Raw genomic sequence first — 19,788 nt, 5'->3', positions numbered from 1 at the left:
ACTACCCATTGTATATAGCGCCGCTATTGTTATTAACTGCTGCTCTTTAATTAGTTATTCTTATCTCTTACTTTTTTGGTGCATTTTCTTAAAATGCATTGTTGGTTAAGGGCTTGTATAAGTAAGCATTTCACTGTTGTATTCGGCGCATGTGATAAATAACATTTGATATATAACATGAAAACAGCCAAGCCAACTCTGCTTGGGCGAGTAACATGGTCAGTGAGGTGTTCCCTTGTTTGTCTGGAAGTAGCTAGCAAGCTTGCCAACTTTAGCCAGTGAGCTTGGGTGTTTGATTGCCGTTGTGAGGTCAGAACTCTCGGATCAACCCTTCTCCTCCGTCAGAGCTTCCAGTGCGCTCTAAACTGATCATTTAACAGCGATCCGAATTTACAAACGACCCCAGAGCGGCGCACTCTGACACACTGGAGACAATTTACGAATGCACCCTAAGTAGATCAGACCCAGCTTCTATGGGATACACACTCAGTTATGTAGACCGGAACGGGCTTTTTCGGGTGGTAAACTGCCACAGTTGAACTATCTTTATTTATTCATAATCTTTGGTTTGCCAAGAAGAACTTGTAGTCTTTCATTCATGAACGTATTGTATTATTAGCCCTGTGTTTATTTGATTAATATAGCTAGTTCTATTGTACACACAAAATGTTTGCGGGCCTGCCTGAGCTTGGGATATCTAATGGCGAGGATCTAAAAGAAACACTGACCAACTGCACAGAGCCTCTGAAAGCCATTGACCAGTTTCAAGTAAGCTAACCTGAAGTTAGCTAGCAAGCTAACAGCTAGATAAAACAGGACTAAAAGCATGTTGATACTAGCGTATCGACAGTAATGTGGTTCAAACTATGTATTGTGCTCATTGGTTACTATAAATATCAGTTAAGTTAGTGGTTAGTCAACGTAGGTCATTCAAATAACGTTAGCTAGTTAGTTAATGTTAGCTAGCAATGACACAGGGCATCGTTCGGCAGCGCTTCCACGGTCGCCCTGAATTAAATCACCCCACTGGGGGAATTTTGTTTGGGAATGGCTTCAGTAAACGTAGGTAACTTAATTTCCAAAGTAAACACGCTGCTGGAGTTATTTATAATTATTTCTATTCGCGCCTTCAAATTTCTCCAAAATATGAGTGCGCATGCGCGTGGACCCGAGCCTTTATTTAACTAGGAAAAAAAACTAGGCAAGTCGGTTAAGAACAAATTCTTATTTACAATGACGGCCAACCCCTGTATGATGTCAAAGTGCTCTAAAGTCGTGTATTTCAAACGGAAAACGTTTTGCAACGAAAACCAGTGGTGTATTCATTACACCGATTCTGTTTCGTCTTTTAACAGAAGCGTTTAATCCTAACGCTGTTGGGTTCCGGGGTGTATTCATTACGGAAACCGTTTACAATTTAACAGCCAAACGGAGTTTCAATTGGACAAATTCAGTTAGGTCCCTCCCCGTTCCATTTGCTTCTGTATAAGACACGTTTTGCAACAGCGTCTGGAAGAAAGAAACCTGCAGACTTCTCCACTTTAGAGCAGGGAAGAATCGGTAATTGAGATGTGCAATTTGTGCCGAACACTTCGCAGATTACTCAGATTGGAATGGCAACACGTGGAATACATACAAAAGAACCACTACTTCCGTTTAAGAACACAACAGCTTTTATTTGATGTTGAAGAGCATTTGGAGTAAACTGTTCCTGTTGCAAAACGTTTAGCAACAGAATTGGTTCAAATAATGCACCTCAGGAGAGTCCATAACAACGTTTTGCAATGGAATCCGACGAGCATTGGAGCCGGTGTAGTACGATTCGATCTTAGTCCTGTATTGATGCTTTCCCTGTTTGATGGTTCGTCGGAGGGCATAGCGGGGTTTCTTAGAAGCTTCCGCGTTAATCGCGGAAAGCGGCTGCTCGACCCTTTAGCTCAATGCGGATGTTGTGATTGGCTGAAATCTGTGGTATATCAGACCGTATACCACGGGTAGGACACAACTTTCATTTGTACTGCTCTAATTATGTTGGTGAACCGTTTATAATCTAAATAAGGCACCTGGGGTTTGGAGTGCAAGAGAAAATAATCAGTGTTGCAAGCAGTAGTTTTTCCATGTTAACGCTAGTAATGTTAGCTAGCAGGTGTTGGAAGTAGTGTGAAAATTGAGGCTGCAGCAGCTGTTATCAACTTTAAGGGTAGATGTTTGTTAGCATCACCCTTTTCAAGATTGACTTTCAAACTTTGTTTACAAATGATCATCATCTGGTTCGTGGCACTGTTTTTGGTTGCAGCTCACTTGCTGTTCGCTATCTCTTTGAAAAGAATGACTGAGAAACGTTGTTACATTTACACTTTAAATCACTGGTTAGTGTGGTGAAAGCTATAAAATATATTTGCAATGGGAAGGAATAGCTGGTTTGTTAATTTCATTTTGCACATGAAATGGTTGTGCTTTCGTATTGGTATGATTTCATGGGGCCTAATGGAGTGAATGGGCTGCCTATTCTTTAACATTTGATTCTGTGTGTGACTGCTGTCTCCTGTCTATCAGTAGTGTCTGTGTTTGACCAAAATTGTCTCCTTCAGAGCCATGGAGTGCAAAGGTATTACGGTTGCTGTCCTTTCAGCACCATAAGCCTGTCACCTTTGATGTGACAATGTTGTTGTCACTATTGGTTATAGTGTGTTGGCTACCATAAGTTGGTAAACAGTGCATTATTTTATGCTGTGTGTCATGTATGCATGCCGGTTCTGTCTCTGTGTGTGCAAAAGCCAGGCCTGTTTTGATTAATTATTCATAATGTCATCAAAAAGTATTGCCCCTCCTTCACTAGAACAATAATGGTCCTACTAAAGAAGATATGTCAGGCGCGTTAATGATGCTATGTTTTCTGTTATTTCCAAAGATTTTGTTTTGTTTGATACAACATATAGGTCTTGATCATATGAAGAGGTAACTCCGGTGACCATTTAGCCAATTTATTGAAAGCAAGCCAATGTTACAGTTGCCTAGCCAGCTAATATTGTCAATGTACCTGCTCAGGAAGCTAGTGTTTCATTAGCTATCTCTGTCAGTGAATTTAATTTCAATGTTTTGGCACGATTGTCTCATTTCATGTAACTAAACTCAGCAAAAAAAGTAAATGTCCCTTTTTCAGGACCCTGTCTTTCAAAGATAATTCGTAAAAATCCAAATAACTTCACAGATCTTCATTGTAAAGGGTTTAAATACTGTTTCCCATGCTTGTTCAATGAACCATAAACAATTAATGAACATGCACCTGTGGAATGTACGTTAAGACACTAACAGCTTAGACGGTAGGCAATTAAGGTCACAGTTATGAAAACGTAGGACACTAAATAGGCCTTTCTACTGATGAAAAGAAAGATGCCCAGGGTCCCTGCTCATCTGCGTGAATGTGCCTTAGGCATGCTGCAAGGAGGCATGAGGACTGCAGATGTGGCCATTGAGATGCCTACTGTGAGACACCTAAGACAGCGCTACAGGATGGACAGCTGATAGGCCTCGCAGTGGCAGACCACGTGTAACAACACCTGCACAGGATTGGTACATCCGAACATCACACCTGCGGGACAGGTACAGGATGGCAACAACAACTGCCCGAGTTACACCAGGAACGCACAATCCCTCCATCAGTGCTCAGACTGTCCACAATAGGCTGAGAGAGGCTGGACTGAGGGCTTGTAGGCCTGTTGTATGGCAGGTCCTCACCAGACATCACCGGCAATGATGTTGCCTATGTGCACAAACCCACCGTCGCTGGACCAGACAGGACTGGCAAAAAGTGCTTTTGTCTCACCAGGGGTGATTGTCGGATTCGTGTTTATTGTCGAATGAATGAGCGTTACACCGAGGCCTGTACTCTGGAGCGGGATCGATTTTGGAGGTGGAAGGTCTGCCTTGGTCTGGAGCGGTATGTCACAGCATCATCAGACTGAGTTTGTTGTCATTGCCTGCAATCTCAACGCTGTGCGTTACAGGGAAGACATCCTCCTCCCTCATGTGGTACCCTTCCTGCAGGCTCATCCTGACATGACCCTCCAGCATGACAATGCCACCAGCCATACTGCTCGTTCTGTGCGTGATTTCCTGCAAGACAGGAATGTCCGTGTTCTGCCATGGCCAGCGAAGAGCCCAAATCTAAATCCCATTGAGCACGTCTGGGACCTGTTGGATTGGAGGGTGAGGGCTAGCTCCATTTCCCCCCCCCCCGAAATGTCTGGGAACTTGCAGGTGCATTGGTGGAAGAGTGTGGTAACATCTCACAGCAAGAACTGGCAAATCTGGTGCAGTCCATGAGGATGAGATGCACTGCAGTGCTTAATGCAGCTGGTGGCCACACCAGATACTGAATGTTACTTTTGATTTTGATCCCCCCCTTTGTTCAGGGACACATTATTCCATTTCTGTTAGTCACATGTCTGTGGAACTTGTTCAGTTTATGTCTGTTGTTGAATCTTGTTATGTTCATACAAATATTTACATGTTAAGTTTGCTGAAAATAAACGCAGTTGACATTGCGGACGCTTATTTTTTTGCTGAGTTTAGCTGCAGGCTTAAAGAAACATTCAATCATATAATTTGCATAGAAACCCAAATAAAAGCATGTCGAGGGAAAGATGTGTGTCATGTATGCTAGAATGAAGGTTTAAAAATGACAGCTGCATATGCATATTAATCAATACATATGGCATAGCCTACACACATGGCATACCTTGAAATACAATCCTCTCTAAAAACAGCTGTACAATGTGCCTTGCAATAATATAATCAGAGTTTGATTTCTAAACTAGATCAGTTGTCAAATAGCAGCTGCCCAATCCCATAGTGGGTATGCATAATGTTGGATGCATTGGAATGTAAGATATGGAGAATGATAACGGGTCGGTAGGATTATAGAAAAAGCATTTGGGAAATTGTTTGAGTTGCAAATACTAAATGTTCAGTGAATGTGAGTATATTTAGGTGGTTAGTAACTTTGGCACCATAAACTTTTATAAGGTTGTTAACAATTATTTATTATTCTAGTAACTATGACTGGGTGTGAGGCATGTTTCCATTTCATGCATATGCATTCGAACACAATCCCAAATAGTGTTTCACCATTTATTGAGTACAGAGACAAATAGCAAAGGTGTCTCAGGCAGTATTTGAATTATCTAAATATAGTGTAACCAACCATACTTTGGAAACTACTCAGACCCCTTGACTTTTTCCATATTCTTTACAGCCTTATTGTAAAATGGATTTAAAATAAAATCCTCAGCAATCTATACACACTACCCTATAATGACAAAGCAAAACCAGGCTTTTTGAAATGTTTAGACCATTTGCTATGAGAGTCGAATGAGCTCAGGTGCACCCTGTTTCCGTTGATCATCCTTGATGTTTCTACAACTTAATTGGAGTCCACCTGTGGTAAATTAAATTGATTGGACATGATTTGGAAAGGCACACACCTATCTATATAAGGTCCCACAGTTGACAGTACATGTCAGAGCAAAAACCAAGCCATGAGGTCGAAGGAATTGTCTGTAGTTGTCTGAGTTCCGAGACAGGATTGTGTCAAAGCACAGATCTGGGGAAGGGTACCAAAACATTTCTGCAGCTTTGAAGGTCCCCAAGAACACAGTGGCCTCTGTCATTATTAAATGGAAGAAGTTTAGAACCGCCAAGACTCTTGCTAGACATGGACACCCGGCCAAACTGAGCAATCGGGGAAGACGGGCCTTGGTCAGGGAGGTGACCAAGAAACCGATGGTCACTCTGACAGAGCTCCAGAGTTCCTCTGTGGAGATTGGAGAACCTTCCAGAAGGACAACCATCTCTGCAGCATGGTAGAGTGGCCACTCCACAGTAAAAGGCACATGACATCCTGCTTGGAGTTTGTCAAAAGACACCTAAATACTCTGACCATGAGAAACAAGATGCCATGATGGAACTCTTTGCCCTGAATGCCAAGCGTCTGGAGGAAACCTGGCACCATCCCTATGGTGGTGGCAGCATCATGCTGTGAGGATGTCTTTCAGCGGCAGGGACTGGGAGACTGGTCAGGATCAAAGCAAAGATGAACTGTGCAAAGCATAGAGATCCTTGATGAAAACCTGCTCCAGAGCGCTCAGGACCTCAAACTGAGGTGAAGGTTCACCTTCCAACAGGACAACGATCCTACGCATACAGCCAAGACCATGCCGTAGTGGCTTCGGGTCAAGTCTCTGAATGTCCTTGAGTAGCCCAACGAGAGCCTGGACTTGAACCTGAGCTTACATTTCTGGGAGACCTGAAAATAGCTGTGCAGCAACGCTCCCCATCCAACCTGGCAGAGCTTTAGAGGATCTGCAGAGAAGAATGTGAGAAACTACCCAAATACAGGTGTGCCAAGCTTGTAGCGTCATACCCAAGAAGACTCAAGGTTGTAATCGATGTCAATGGTGCTTCAACAAAGTACTGAGTAAAGGGACTTAATACTTATGTTTTTGCTTTGTCATTATGGGGTATTGTGTGTAGATTGATGAGGAACAAATACAATTTAATCCATTTTAGAATAAGGCTGTAACGCAACAAAATATGGAAAAAGTCAAGGGATCTGAATACTTTCCAAATGCGCTGTATATGTCACGTGTTGTGCGGGCACAATCTTACAATGTTACAGTCCAGAAATGAGAGCTTTACCATCTATGCCAAAAGCCCGGGCCTTTGATGGAGACTGTAGAACTGTCATCAACACATGCTTCAGTATTCTCCCTTCTATCTAGGATAATTTGTGTGCTCAGGCCACATGAGTAAAATAAATGATCACGACAAAGGAATGTAGTTTGTGAGCTAGAAAATGAACATCCTAGCAGTCTGAGTCAGGTTGCTCTCCAAGAATCTTACTCTAGCTATCGACAGGGATAATGTGGCATTTCTTATTTGTAAGTATGAATGAAATTAGTGGGTCCTGCCTTGATGACTGTATTCCCTTTACACTACTTAACATATAGATTTGTTTTTTTTGTCTGAAATTATTACTTGGATTAAATTGATAGCTAAAACACAGCTTTAAAATCACTAGCTATCTGCTCCTGCTAACTAGCAACTGATCTACTTGTTGTACCTAGCTAGCTAACTAACAAGCTAGCTACATTACTAAGGCTAATGCATTTTAAGTTGGGAGTCATTTTACAGCTAAATAGTTAGATTACAATTAAATAAAGACTCTCTCGAGCTGTTACCAGCTGTGTTTAGTACCTTAGATACAGAGAATGTGATTGGCAGATGTGATCAGCAGAGATGGTATCTGGATAGTGAACAAGTTTTGATTGGTTTACAGTTTAGTAGTCGGCAGCATTTGGCTGTCCAGCTAGTGAACATAAAAGTATTTAGAACAAATGTGCAAGAATTGACATTGCCAACAAATGGAAATGTATTCAGAAGGAACATACACTATCTAAAAACCAGCTCCTCTCTTGACATTTTGAAACTAAAGCAAATGGCTTGCTTCAGTCTCACCATCAAGTACATGTAATGATTACACTTTTTTTTTAAACTGTAATAATTTATGTTACCAGCTAAATTATTGTAATCATTACTTCTTGTATTACTTTTAAATCCAGGAAGGATGTTTGTGAAGAAAATACCTTTTCTGTTTTCCTGAATGTTTTTCAATTCAGCATGAAAAAAAGGCACACGTTTTTTAAGTTCGTTCCACTTGAGCAAGTCTGATCCACCAGTCCGAGACCACTATTTAGACTCATGGATCCTTTGGTCTTTTTCTAAAGGCTCTTAAGGGAAAGGTAATCTGAAAGTAATTAGATTGGTATGGAGTTTGGGTAATCCAAAAATTCGGTTACTTATTACATTTCTAGACAGGTGAATAGTAACTAACAGATTACATTTAGAAAGTAACCCTCTCAACCCTGGTAAGCAGGCTCCATGAGTAATGTTAGATTACACAATTATCCCTGCAATGATTATCAAATATGTAACACCACCATGTCAGTGCATTGATTATTATCTCACCTTCATCAGTCTGTTTTTGGTCTGTCTGGGCTGTGTTGTTTTGCAGACAGAAAATGGCATTTTGTTACCAACTCTTCAGTCAGCTCTTCCCTTCCTGGACCTTCACGGAACTCCTCGGTTGGAGTTTCACCAGTCTGTCTTTGACGAGCTTTGTGACAAGTTGATGGAGCGAGTCGCCACTATCGCGGAGGGCAAGGATGAGGACCGGTGCGACATCTATGCTAGTAAACAGCAGGTCTTCATAGAGAAGTCATCAACCATTGTACATGTATTTTAGGCATTGAGTTTCTGGGTATTCCTGCTCCCTCTACAGTTATGGTAAACTTAAAGAGCTGCTGGAGAAGAGCTTTCCGCTGGTGAAGATGCCTTCCATTCAGCCAGTGGTCATGCAGGTGCTGAAGCATCTTCCAAAGGCAAGTCTCGGTCTTCCCACCTTCAAATCCAATCTGCATTAGGGGAAACAGCTCCACTGTTCGCCCCAGCTCCTTTGTTATGGTTTTGTTGTTGGAATAGAGGAGAGGATCCTCCGGCAGCATGGTAAAAACAGGTACGTACTCCACTGTTCAATCTCCTGTGCAATGATGTCCGAGATGTAACTTCTTTGTTTTAATATCCCAAACGGATGTGGCAGTTTCACCAATTTTAATGATTCTAGCTTTAAGTGAATGCACTTCTTTTTCAATTGATAGTTCTTTGCAAATCACATTAGCCATAAGAAGTGACTTGTTTTCCATGATTCTTTCTCCAAAGCACCTTGATCTCTACCACAGCTCAGTGTTTGAAATGTTCTGATTGAGTGTTTCTTTTCCTATGAACAGGTACCAGAGAAAAAGCTGAAGCTTGTGATGGCTGATAAGGAACTGTATAAGGTCTGTGCTGTTGAGGTGAAGAGGCAGATCTGGCAGGAAAACCAGGCTCTCTTCGGAGATGAGGTCTCGCCCTTGCTCAAGCACTATATCGTGGCAAAGGAGGCAGCACTTTTCAGCAGCGATCTCTCTATTCTGCACAACTTCTTCAGCCCCTCCCCCAAAGCAAGACGCCAAGGAGAGGTGAGCCACCCCAGTACATCTGGACCTTTTCATTACTTTTTCACTCCCAATAGATTCTGTTCACATTCCAATAAGCATTTGTTATGATTAGGGCCATGAACCCATTATAACAAGTAGGGCTGTGACGATACCAGTATCACAATATTATTTTTATGGCAAAAATGATAACACAACGCAGACCAAAATCTTTGGTTCTTTAAAAACCTGCTGTATGTAAAATATTGCATGCTATAGCTTGGAAAATAATTGACTGGATGACAGCATAACTGTTTGTTTAAGATTGTTTTCCTAAAGAAGTTAAATGTGCTTAATGTTTTGTTTCCTTGCCATGAAACTAACAAGTATCATCCCGGCCCTAATAACAAGAGTCCATAGTTTTTTTCCTCAGTCAACCATTTGTTAGTCTGTAAATTCAAGAGAGAGTTGGGTGTGCTTGAGACTATCCCTTTTTCTGTGTTAGGTAGTCTTGAAACTGACCCAGATGATTGGGAAGAATGTGAAACTATATGACATGGTGCTCCAGTTTCTGCGAACACTTTTCCTGCGTACTCGTAATGTCCACTACTGCACCCTGCGTGCAGAGCTGCTCATGTCCCTCCATGACCTGGACATCAGTGAGATCTGCTCAGTAGACTCCTGCCACAAGGTATGGCCTAACTCATGTGTACAACATGTCTTCTGTAAGCAAACAGGAGTAGTATTGATTTCAAATATATGCAAATACGTTGGCGAATGTTCTGGATGCTTGTGCAGAGCGCTGTACGTCTATATCTTGGCAGTTCACCTGGTGCTTAGATGCCTGTATCCGTGAGAAGTTTGTGGATGCCAAGCGAGCCCGGGAGTTGCAAGGTTTTCTGGATGGAGTGAAGAAAGGACAGGAGGAAGTACTTGGGTGAGAGAAGAAGAATGGGGGAAATGTGATTGAACATGTCTTATTGCACCATTTTAGGATTAATAAAAAGATGTGACAAAAATGTTAATGGTCTTGCTTTCCAGGGACCTGTCCATGATACTGTGTGACCCATTTTCCAGTAACACCCTGGTTTTGAGTACGGTCCGAAACCTGCAAGAATTGCTAAGCCAGGATGCTCTACCCAGAGTAAGACATTCAATGTTGTCATTCGTGGCCTTATACGTTTTTTTGTCCATTTCCACAATCTGTCAATGCTATGTGGAGACCTATTGCCACTACTGAAGAGATGTTTCTGTGTGAATGAACAGGACAGTCCAGACCTGATGCTGTTACTCAGAATGCTGTCTCTTGGACAAGGTGCTTGGGATATGATTGACAGCCAGGTCTTTAAAGAGCCTCGATTGGTATGCAGTCATTTCTTTCTATTAGTATTATTTTATAATCACTTATTTTTGTTCAGTGAGTTTACCTGTCTGTATTACATTACTTATGAGCTGCACAGCAACAATAGTTTGTTGTGCAGAGTAGGAAAACAACCTCTTTACAATGAACTACAGCTAGGTCCTCCCGAGTGGCGCAGTGGTCTAAGGCAGTGCTAGCTGTGCCACTAGAGATTCGAGCATTGTGTCAAGAAGCAGTGCGGCTTGGTTGGGTTGTGTTTCGGAGGACGCACGGCTCTCGACATTCGCCTCTCCCGTGTCCGTACGGGAGTTGCAGCGATGAGACAACTAACTACCAATTGGATACCACAAAATTGGGGAGAAAAAGGGGTAAAAAATATATATATAAAATAATACAATGAACTACAGCTAGATGGCGGAGATGTGACGTAACCAGCCAGGGCAGAGACTCATCATATTTGATTCTTTCCCTCTCAGGAACTGGAAGTTGTGACCCGTTTTCTCCCAGCCATGTTGTCAGTACTTGTGGACGACTATACCTTCACTGTAGAGCAGAAACTCCCTAGTGAGGAGAAGACCTCCCTCTCCTACCCCACAGCCCTGCCTGATAACTTCAACAAGTAATTACTGGGATGGGATGTCACACTGGGGAAGGGACATACTGTTACTTTGGTAGGTGTGGCATGCCTGTAATTCAATTTTGTATATGTGTGTTGACATTAAGAACATTATCATGTAAAAAATGTAGAATGTAAAACAAGTAGTATTGATATTCTAAAATATACATTGAAATGATCAGTGTTATTTACAGTGTACATGAACCTGCTATATGTTTAATGAGGACAGACCTAGGTTCAAATACTATGTAGGGCATTTACATTACTTTCAAAGATATTTGGAACTAAGTAAAGACAAGTAGTTGAATATTGGAATCTATTTGGAAATGCTCTTTGAAAGTTTTGGAAAATAATCAAATACACTGACTCAAATAAACTCCCATGCATTTAACTCAGGTATTTAAAAATAGTATTTGAAATAAGTATTTAAAATACTTTCAAATAGTAGGCTAAGTATTTTCAAAAATAATTAAATAGATCATTTGAAAATACTCAAATACACAGAAAATAAGTATTTAAATAACATGTTTAAATACACATGTATTTGAACAGAGGTCTGAATGAGGACCCTCTTTGATTAAAGTAAGTTCTCCCCTGCCCTAGGTACCTGCAGGAGAACAGGGTGGCTTGTGAGATGGGTCTGTACTACGCACTCCACATTGCCAAGCAGAGGAACAAGAATGCCTTACAAAGGTTACTTCCTGCATTGGGTAGGTTCTGCACTTGTTTTGCCACAGGTTAATATAAATACTGTTAGTAAATTGTTGTTAACCTGGCTCTCACCATTGTTTTGTCTCTATCATGTAACTGCAGTGGAGACCTACAACGACATGGCCTCTGGGGACATCTTCCTGCACCTCCTGACAGCACACCTCACCTTGCTCTCTGATGAGTTTGGGAATGAAGAGTTCTGCTCTGCTGTGTTTGATGGCTTCCTCCTCAACTCTTTCTCCAGGTCTGTCTTTTCCTGGGACATACAGGAGATTACTGCAAGTATTGCATTTGAAATGAATGGAAATGTTACTAAACATTTATGAAATGTGTGAAATTGAGGTAGAGTACTGTACTTCCTGTACTAATGGTCATATATTTGACCTTTATCTCACATTACACCCTGACATATTTTTATGTGTATTCCAGTAAAGACAATGTCCACAGACACAACCTACGCCTGTTGCTTCACCTTCACCAGAAAGTGCTGCCATCTTGTGTGGAGACCTTAGTGAAAACCCTGGAACCCTCAAAACAGGTGGGCAAACTGCCATATTGCATGAAATAGGTTCCAAAGGAGATTGAACAGGATCTTGAGCACTTACAAATTCGTAACACATTGTATAAATTGCAATTCGGGATTGCAGGATTATTACATGTTTTATTTGCACGATATCATACTAAATGAATGATGATGTAAACAATTGTGCACAATTTTCAGAGATCTGTTTTGGCTCATGAGAACTGCTTTCAAAATTACTGGCATAAATTATATAAAACCTTTCATCTTTAATTGAAACACCTAAATAACTAATGGTGTAATCATAAGATCAATGATTGGGGTTATGTAAAAAAAAAAAAATGTGTCTGTCGCTCACACTAGGTGGTGGGTGTTTGTGGGCGGAGCCAGTCTAGGAAGATCCAATCACACAACATGATTGTTGTAGACACTCCACTTCCCATATAAGTGGCCGTAATGCGCTCTAATCTCACTTCTTTCGTCTTCCCCACGGAATTGATGTAGATCCTCTATGACTCTCCTAACGATCAACTTGGACCTCTGTCACCTGTGAACAGGTTAGCAGGAAAAAATGAAGGACTCCGCCGCCAAGCATAGGACAGTAGCTTCTCGTCGAGAGGATTGAGCTCACAACAAAATCTACTCAGGTTTGAGGCTCACAGCTGGCCTTCGCCCGCTTAGCATCCTCCAGATGGCGTATGTGTCCGCAGCATGCTCTGTTAGGGCACTGTACGTTACCGCTCACTGATGGCCTGTCAAGGAGAGCTACAGGAGACCGAGCGGTCATTCGCTGTAGATGTTTCAAGGTCCCGCCCCAACGATTCCCCTGGAGGAAAGGGGGGGAAGACGGTCCTAGGGGTCCCTCCCCAGCAGCAGAGGGGAGCAGTGCATGGTTCACACGATGTTCGGCCCTTCCCCCTCCCGGGCTGAAGACTGCAGGAGGGGCACTCTGCTCCACCAGAGCGTGTTCCCAGTGCAGCGGCCGGTCGTTTTTATATCAAAGCACAGAAAAGATGGAGCAGACCACTCTCCCCCGGAGTGTCCTCCATACCGTAGTGTTCACCTCAACACCCTTGTTGGTTGAGTCAGAGGCCAGAAGACAAGATTTCAGTTGCCACAAAGCACTGTCCCCGTTCGTGTGCATTTTATTGCCTTTTCAAATAAAAATACCACTGTTGCACCAAAGCATTTCGCCAGGAGCACAGAACATATAACCAAAAGAGGACCACAGGGTGCTACGGCAGTGACCCACTTGCTACACTTCCATCCCTGGGTTCTATCCATGGCTACGAGAGGCTTCCGACTTCAGTTCACCAGAGAACCGACAAACTTAGAACAGAATGTTGGTTTCTGTAGTGACTGGCGACTCAAATACTAGAGCAGGAGATCTCCACTCTGTTGAGCAAAAGGAAGATCAGAGTAGTAGCAGCAGCAGAAGCCCAAAGCAGTTTCAACTCTTGTTACTTCCTGGTTCCCAAGAAGGGTAGGGCAGCACCCCGGGCGGCAGGGTAGCCTAGTGGTTAGAGCGTTGGACTAGTAACCGAAAGGTTGCAAGTTCGAATCCCCGAGCTGACAAGGTACAAATCTATCGTTCTGCCCCTGAACAGGCAGTTAACCCACTGTTCCTAGGCCGTCATTGAAAATAAGAATTGGTTCTTAACTGACTTGCCTAGTAAAATAAAGGTTAAAAAGAATATATATATTGGACCTACGGATCCTCATCAGCTATCTGAGAAAGTCCACGTTCTATAATGTTAGGCGAAACGTGTGGTCTCTTCATTCGTCAAGGCTATTGGTTCATTACAGTTGATTTGCAGGATGCCTATTTCCTCCCAGCGTGGAAAAGGACCTTGTGGCTGCAAGGAGCCATGGTAAGTTGCTAGCTAGCATTAAACATATCTTATTAAAAAAACAATCAATCTTCACATAATCACGAGTTAACTACACATGGTTGATGATATTACTAGGTTAACAAGCTTGTCATGCTTTGCATATAATCAATTCAGTGCATGTTAATTTATCATCAAATCACAGCCTACTTCAACTTCACCAAACGGGGGATGGTTTAACAAAAGCGCATTCGTGAAAAAAGCACAATCATTGCACAAATGTACCTAACCATAAACATCAATGCCTTTCTTAAAACAAATACACAGAAGTTTTTTTTTTTTAAACCTGCATGTTTACTTAAACGAAATTCATGTTTGGAGGCAATATTAACTAGGGAAATTGTGTTACTTCTTTTGTGTTCAGTACAAGCAGAGTTAGGGTATATGCAACAGTTTGGGCGGCCTGGCTCTTTGTGAACTAATTTGCCAGAATTTTACATAATTATGACAACATTGAAGGTTGTGCAATGTAACAGCAATATTTAGACTTAGGGTTGCCACCTGAACGGTTACGTATTTAACTGAAATAAAAAATATATATACATTTTTAAATGATAGTTTTCTCCAACACTGTTTTTCATTATTTAAAACAAATTGAACTTGTTTCATTATTTATTTGAGACTAAATAGATTTTATTTGTATTATATTAAGTTCAAATAAGTGTTCATTGTTCATTCAGTATTGTTGTCATTACTACAAATATATATATATATATATATAAATCGGCCGATTTAATCAGTATCGGCGTTGAAAGATCATAATCGGTCGACCTCTACTTCTGGCCCTAAAGCACTTTCTGCCTTTTCTCCGGACAATTCCGGAGTCCTAATCAGAAAGGACAATAGAACTACAGTGGCATACATCAACCTCCAGGGTGGCACCCAATCCCTGCACCTCCCACACAAACTCCTGTTGTGGAGCAGCGCATATCGCCATTTGTTACGCCCCAGGCACGACCCATGCCCCAGGCGCGACCCATGCCCAATGAACAAAGGAGCGGACTTGTTGTCCAGAGGGAATCCATCCCCACATATTGGCCAGAATAGAAATTAGGACAGGCGTCTGTAGATCGCATCACACAAAAACGCACACTACCTGCTGTTCTTTTCAATGACAAGCAATGATGCGCTACTAGGGGTAGACGCGCTGGCACACCCATGGCCAAGAGTACAGCTTTACGCATTTCCCCCCGCTGTCTGATTCTCTCCAGAGTCAGAACAGCAGTGGTCTCTCATCCTGATAGCCCTTTTCTGGCCAGGACGGCTATGGTTAGCAGATCTGTCACTCCTGTTCGACCAGCCCTGGCAACTACCGGTACGCAATCTGCTGACCCAAGTGAACAGAATGATTTTCCGTCGCAATCCGAACATTGGGGCTCTTTAGTCCATGAGAGGATGAATCTTAATGCAACAGGCCTGCCGCTGAAAGTCGTGGAGACTTCAGAGCATTACAGCCCCGTCAACACTCGCACTACACAACAAGAAGTGCGGCGTGTTTGATAGACGGTGTGATCAGAAACAGATCCTTCCATTTCTTTGCTCAATTCCAGAGTTACTCTGCCCCCTGCAGGACCTTTTGGACAAGGACAAGCCTTTTACACTGCAAAGGTGTACTTGGCCTGCAACATAGGCTTTGACAATGGTACAGCGGAGAAGTACCACCTTGTCCGTCATTTTAAAAGGGTGCCCAGTACCCAAACGACTAGTCTCATCCTGGGACCCTTCTGCGTGCTTGAGGACATTTCACAGCAGCTGTTCATGCCGCTGGAAAGCATGGACATTTTATTTATCTCGTTTAATACTGCTTTTAGCCATTATATCTGCAAAACAGGTGGGGGAATTGCACACTCTGTCAGTCCACCACTAGTGCCTGAGCTTTGCCCTGTGGTCATCCAAGTTTAGTTATTTTGCATCCTTACCCCGCTTTTGTGCCTGAAGTAAGTTGTGCTTATAATCGCCTCACTTTACAGCTGTTGACCTTTCACCCACCGGCCTTGTCCTCCAGGATGAGCGTCTCCACTGCTTGTGTCCAGTACATCCATTGCACATCTAAATGCCCGGACTATGAGAGAGCAAGAGCACTATGAAAGAGCGATCTGCTCTTTGTTTCTTGGGACCAATTTCTCGCAAGTGTTTATCCCATCGGATGATGGAGGCTATTTTACTGGCATATAACAGCAAGGGTTTACAACCTCCGAAGGGCCTGAGTGCTCACTCCAACAGAAATATGGCTGTGTCACGGGCATTGTTCAAAAGCGTCTCTGTTCAAGAGGTCTGTAATGCAGGGCGACCCCCCCCATACCAACTGGACATCACTGTGCCCTCATTAGAGCATACAGTGCTTACTGTCAGGACTTCTGAGGGTTGATCCTGTAAGTGGTAGACTTGGCTTCGGAGAGATTAGGAGCTCTACTGGAGTTGGCTACATTTTTATTTATTTAACTAGGCAAGTCAGTTAAGAACAAATTCTTACTTACAATGACGGCCTACCTACATAAGGTGACAACCCAGGGTCTATGATATTATGAGTGCGGTGACTCAGTGTTTCCCTCACGCTCTGTGTAAGGAAGACCACATGTACATTTTAAGTCGGAAGTTTACATAAACTTATGTTGGAGTCATTAACTAGTTTTTCAACAACTCCACAAATTACTTGTTAACAAACTATAGTTTTGTCTAGTCGGTTAGGACATCTACTTTGTGCATGGCACAAGTAATTTTTCCAACAATTGTTTAGCCGGATTATTTCACTGTATCACAATTCCAGTGGGTCAGAAGTTTACATACACTAAGTTGACTGTGCCTTTAAACAGCTTGGAAAATTCCAGAAAATGATGTCATGGCTTTAGAAGCTTCTGATAGGCTAATTGACATCATTTGAGTCAATTGGAGATGTACCTGTGGATGTATTTCAAGGACTACCTTCAAACTCAATGCTCTTTGCTTGACATCATGGGAAAATCAAAAGAAATCAGCCAAGACCTCAAAAAAAATTGTAGACTTCCACAAGTCTGGTTCATCCTTGGGAGCAATTTCCAAATGCCTGAAGGTACCGCGTTCATTTGTACAGACAATAGTACGCAACTATAAACACCATGGAACCACGCAGACGTCATACCACTCAGGAAGGAGACGCGTTCTGTCTCCTAGAGATGAACGTACTTTGGTGCGAAAAGTGCAAATCCATCCCAGAACAACAGCAAAGCACCTTGTGAAGATGCTGGAGGAAATGGGTACAAAAGTATCTATATCCACAGTAAAACGAGTCCTATATCGACATTACCTGAAAGGCCGCTCAGCAAGGAAGAAGCCACTGCTCCAAAACCACCATTTAAAAAAGCCAGACTGCAGTTTGCAACTGCACATGGGGACAATGATCTCACTTTTTGGAGAAATGTCCTCTGGTCTGATGAGAAAAAAAAATAGAACTGTTTGGCCACAATGACCATCGTTATGTTTGGAGGAAAAAGGGGGATGCTTGCAAGTCGAAGAACACATATTCTTAAAATAGTGGTGATCCTAACTGACCTAAGACAGGGAATTTTTACTGGGATTAAATGTCAGGAATTGTGAAACTGAGTTAAAAAAAAAAAAATGTATTTGGCTAAGGTGTACGTAGACTTCTGACTTCAACTGTACTTAGAAGTGAGATGAAAGTGTATTACAGCCACTTATATTTGGATCTTCCGAGATTGGCTCCACACCCAGGCGATACCCATTGTGAGACTCCTCACTCATATTATCATAGAGCTGGGGTTATATCAGGTAACCTTACGTTTTACTGTTCTGAATATTACATGTGGCTTATAAAATAGTTTTTCCTACTCAGGTCACATAGTCACGTCCCATAGTCAGGGCCATGGGAATGCTCCTGGCCCTGTGGCATAACTACTGTATTTCCATATTCTTCATTCTCTGTTCTCTGTGCTTGTCTGGTGTCCACAGAGCAGTGACCAGGTAAAGGAGCTGTACACCAAGCTGACAGAGAAACTGGAGGTCCAAAAGAAGAGTCCTCCCCAGCCAGACGAAGCCCCCTCCCTGGACCTCCATCCTGTTAAAGTGCCTGAGAGAGGAGGTGGTAGGGAGCAGCAAAAGAAGGAAACCAATTAGTCTGAAAAAAGGATGCTGATATTACATGTTGAATTTAGGTTGGCTCATGAAACCATAAAAAAAATGACTAAATGTAATTTCCTCTATGGGTACTATGGTTAAGGTTTAGTTTGTTTTCTAATACTTGTTTTATTAAGATGTCGTATTTGAAGCAGTTTTCCAGCTTTAACAATGTAACTCAGTTGCCAATGTTTTTCAGTGTGAATTATTACTTTTTAATTTTAGAAATATGTAGTCTTGCTTAATTATTGTTATAAGTATATTTTCTTATGTGCTGGATCTATAAAGACTGAATGTCAATGTGTGTGTGTGTGTATGTACTGTTTGTATTGTCAGTGGTGACGCAAGCTTTAAATAAATTAATTTAGAAATGGTTCAAGTTTATAATAGATAGATAGATAGATAGATAGATAGATAGATATATATATATATATATATATATATAGACTAGTATGTGGACACCCCTACGATCTCCATAGACGAACATCGGCAGTAGAATGGCCTTACTAAAGAGCTCAGTGACTGTGTGGCACCTTCATTGGATGCCACGTTTCCAACAAGTCAGTTCATCAAATTTCTACCCTGTTAGAACTGACCTGGTCAACTGTAAGTGCTGTTATTGTGGAAGTGGAAATGTCTAGGAGCAAGAACAGCTCAGCCGCGACGTGGTAGGCCACATAAGTTCACAGAACGGGACCGCTGAAGCGCTTAAGAAAACGTCTGCCCTCTGTTGCAACACTCACTACCGAGTTCCAAACTGCCTCTGGAAGCAACGTCAGCACAAGAGCTGTTCGTCGGGAGCTTCATGAAATGGGTTTCCATGGCCGAGCAGACTCACACAAGCCTAAGATCACCATGCTCAATGCCAAGTGTTGGCTGGAGTGGTGTAAAGCTCGCTGCCATTGGACTCTGGAGCAGTGGAATCGTGTTCTCTGGAGTGATGAATCACTCTTTACGATCTTGCAGTCCTATGGAAAAATCTGTGTTTGGCCGGTGCAAGGAGAACGCTACCGGCACGAATACATAGTGCCAACTGTAAAGTTGTTTGGAGAAATAATGGTCTGGGGCTGGTTCGGGCTAGATCCCTTAGTTCCAGTGTTGGGAAATCTTAACGCTACAGCATACAATGACATTCTAGACGATTCTGTGCTTCCAGCTTTGTGGCAACAGTTTGGGTAAGGCCTTTCCTGTTTCAGCATTTGTATTTATTATGGATCCCCATAAACTGCTGCGAAGGCAGCAGAAACTTTTCCTGGGGTCCGGCAGAATGAAGGCAGTTATACAATTTTTAAAAACATTACAATACTTTCATTACATAATTCGCAACACACTGTGTGCCCTCAGGCCCATACTCCACTACCACATATATACAACACAAAATCCATGTGTACTTGTGTTTATAGTGCGTATTTTATCATGTGTTTGTATGCCTGTGTGTATGCCTATGTTTTGTGTTCCTTCAGTCACATTTTAGTCCCCAGCATGACAATCAGTGCCCGACGTCACTAATGCTCTTGTGACTGAATGGAAGCAAGTCCCTGCTGAATGGA

At 42.3% G+C, this 19,788-nt stretch overlaps 1 protein-coding gene across 7 annotated transcripts; it reads left to right on the top strand.

Annotated features, from left to right (window-relative positions):
• The first annotated feature begins 437 nt into the window (after positions 1–437).
• LOC112232790 (negative elongation factor B) lies at positions 438–18,612 on the top strand. 7 transcript variants are annotated; one of them, XM_024400010.2, is made up of 13 exons: positions 438–768; positions 8,075–8,235; positions 8,342–8,441; positions 8,847–9,077; positions 9,538–9,723; positions 9,857–9,969; positions 10,074–10,176; positions 10,299–10,394; positions 10,869–11,011; positions 11,612–11,718; positions 11,822–11,963; positions 12,149–12,257; positions 18,074–18,612. In XM_024400010.2, exons 1-13 carry the CDS (start codon positions 667–669, stop codon positions 18,236–18,238), a joined length of 1,758 nt encoding a protein of 585 aa, XP_024255778.1. In that variant the 5' UTR covers positions 438–666; the 3' UTR covers positions 18,239–18,612. The 7 variants fall into 7 exon arrangements, with proteins under 7 accessions (XP_024255778.1, XP_024255782.1, XP_024255783.1 ...); XM_024400014.2 differs by having other exon boundaries at positions 442–768; positions 8,079–8,235; XM_024400015.2 differs by lacking the exon at positions 438–768 and adding an exon at positions 1,166–1,560.
• The last annotated feature ends 1,176 nt before the right edge of the window (positions 18,613–19,788 follow it).

Source organism: Oncorhynchus tshawytscha, linkage group LG04 (assembly GCF_018296145.1).
Source record: "Oncorhynchus tshawytscha isolate Ot180627B linkage group LG04, Otsh_v2.0, whole genome shotgun sequence".
Taxonomy (NCBI): domain Eukaryota; kingdom Metazoa; phylum Chordata; class Actinopteri; order Salmoniformes; family Salmonidae; genus Oncorhynchus; species Oncorhynchus tshawytscha.
The sequence above is the reverse complement of the archived record's forward strand: the minus strand, read 5'-3'. Positions and strand labels throughout refer to the sequence as shown.

Coding starts and splice junctions, on each gene's coding strand:
- LOC112232790 (XM_024400009.2), top strand. CDS start 7,949: ATGTTAGATTACACAATTATCCCTGCAATGATTATCAAATATGTAACA. Junction 9,724..9,856: donor CAGTAGACTCCTGCCACAAG/GTATGGCCTAAC, acceptor ATATCTTGGCAG/TTCACCTGGTGCTTAGATGC. Junction 10,395..10,868: donor TCTTTAAAGAGCCTCGATTG/GTATGCAGTCAT, acceptor TTTCCCTCTCAG/GAACTGGAAGTTGTGACCCG.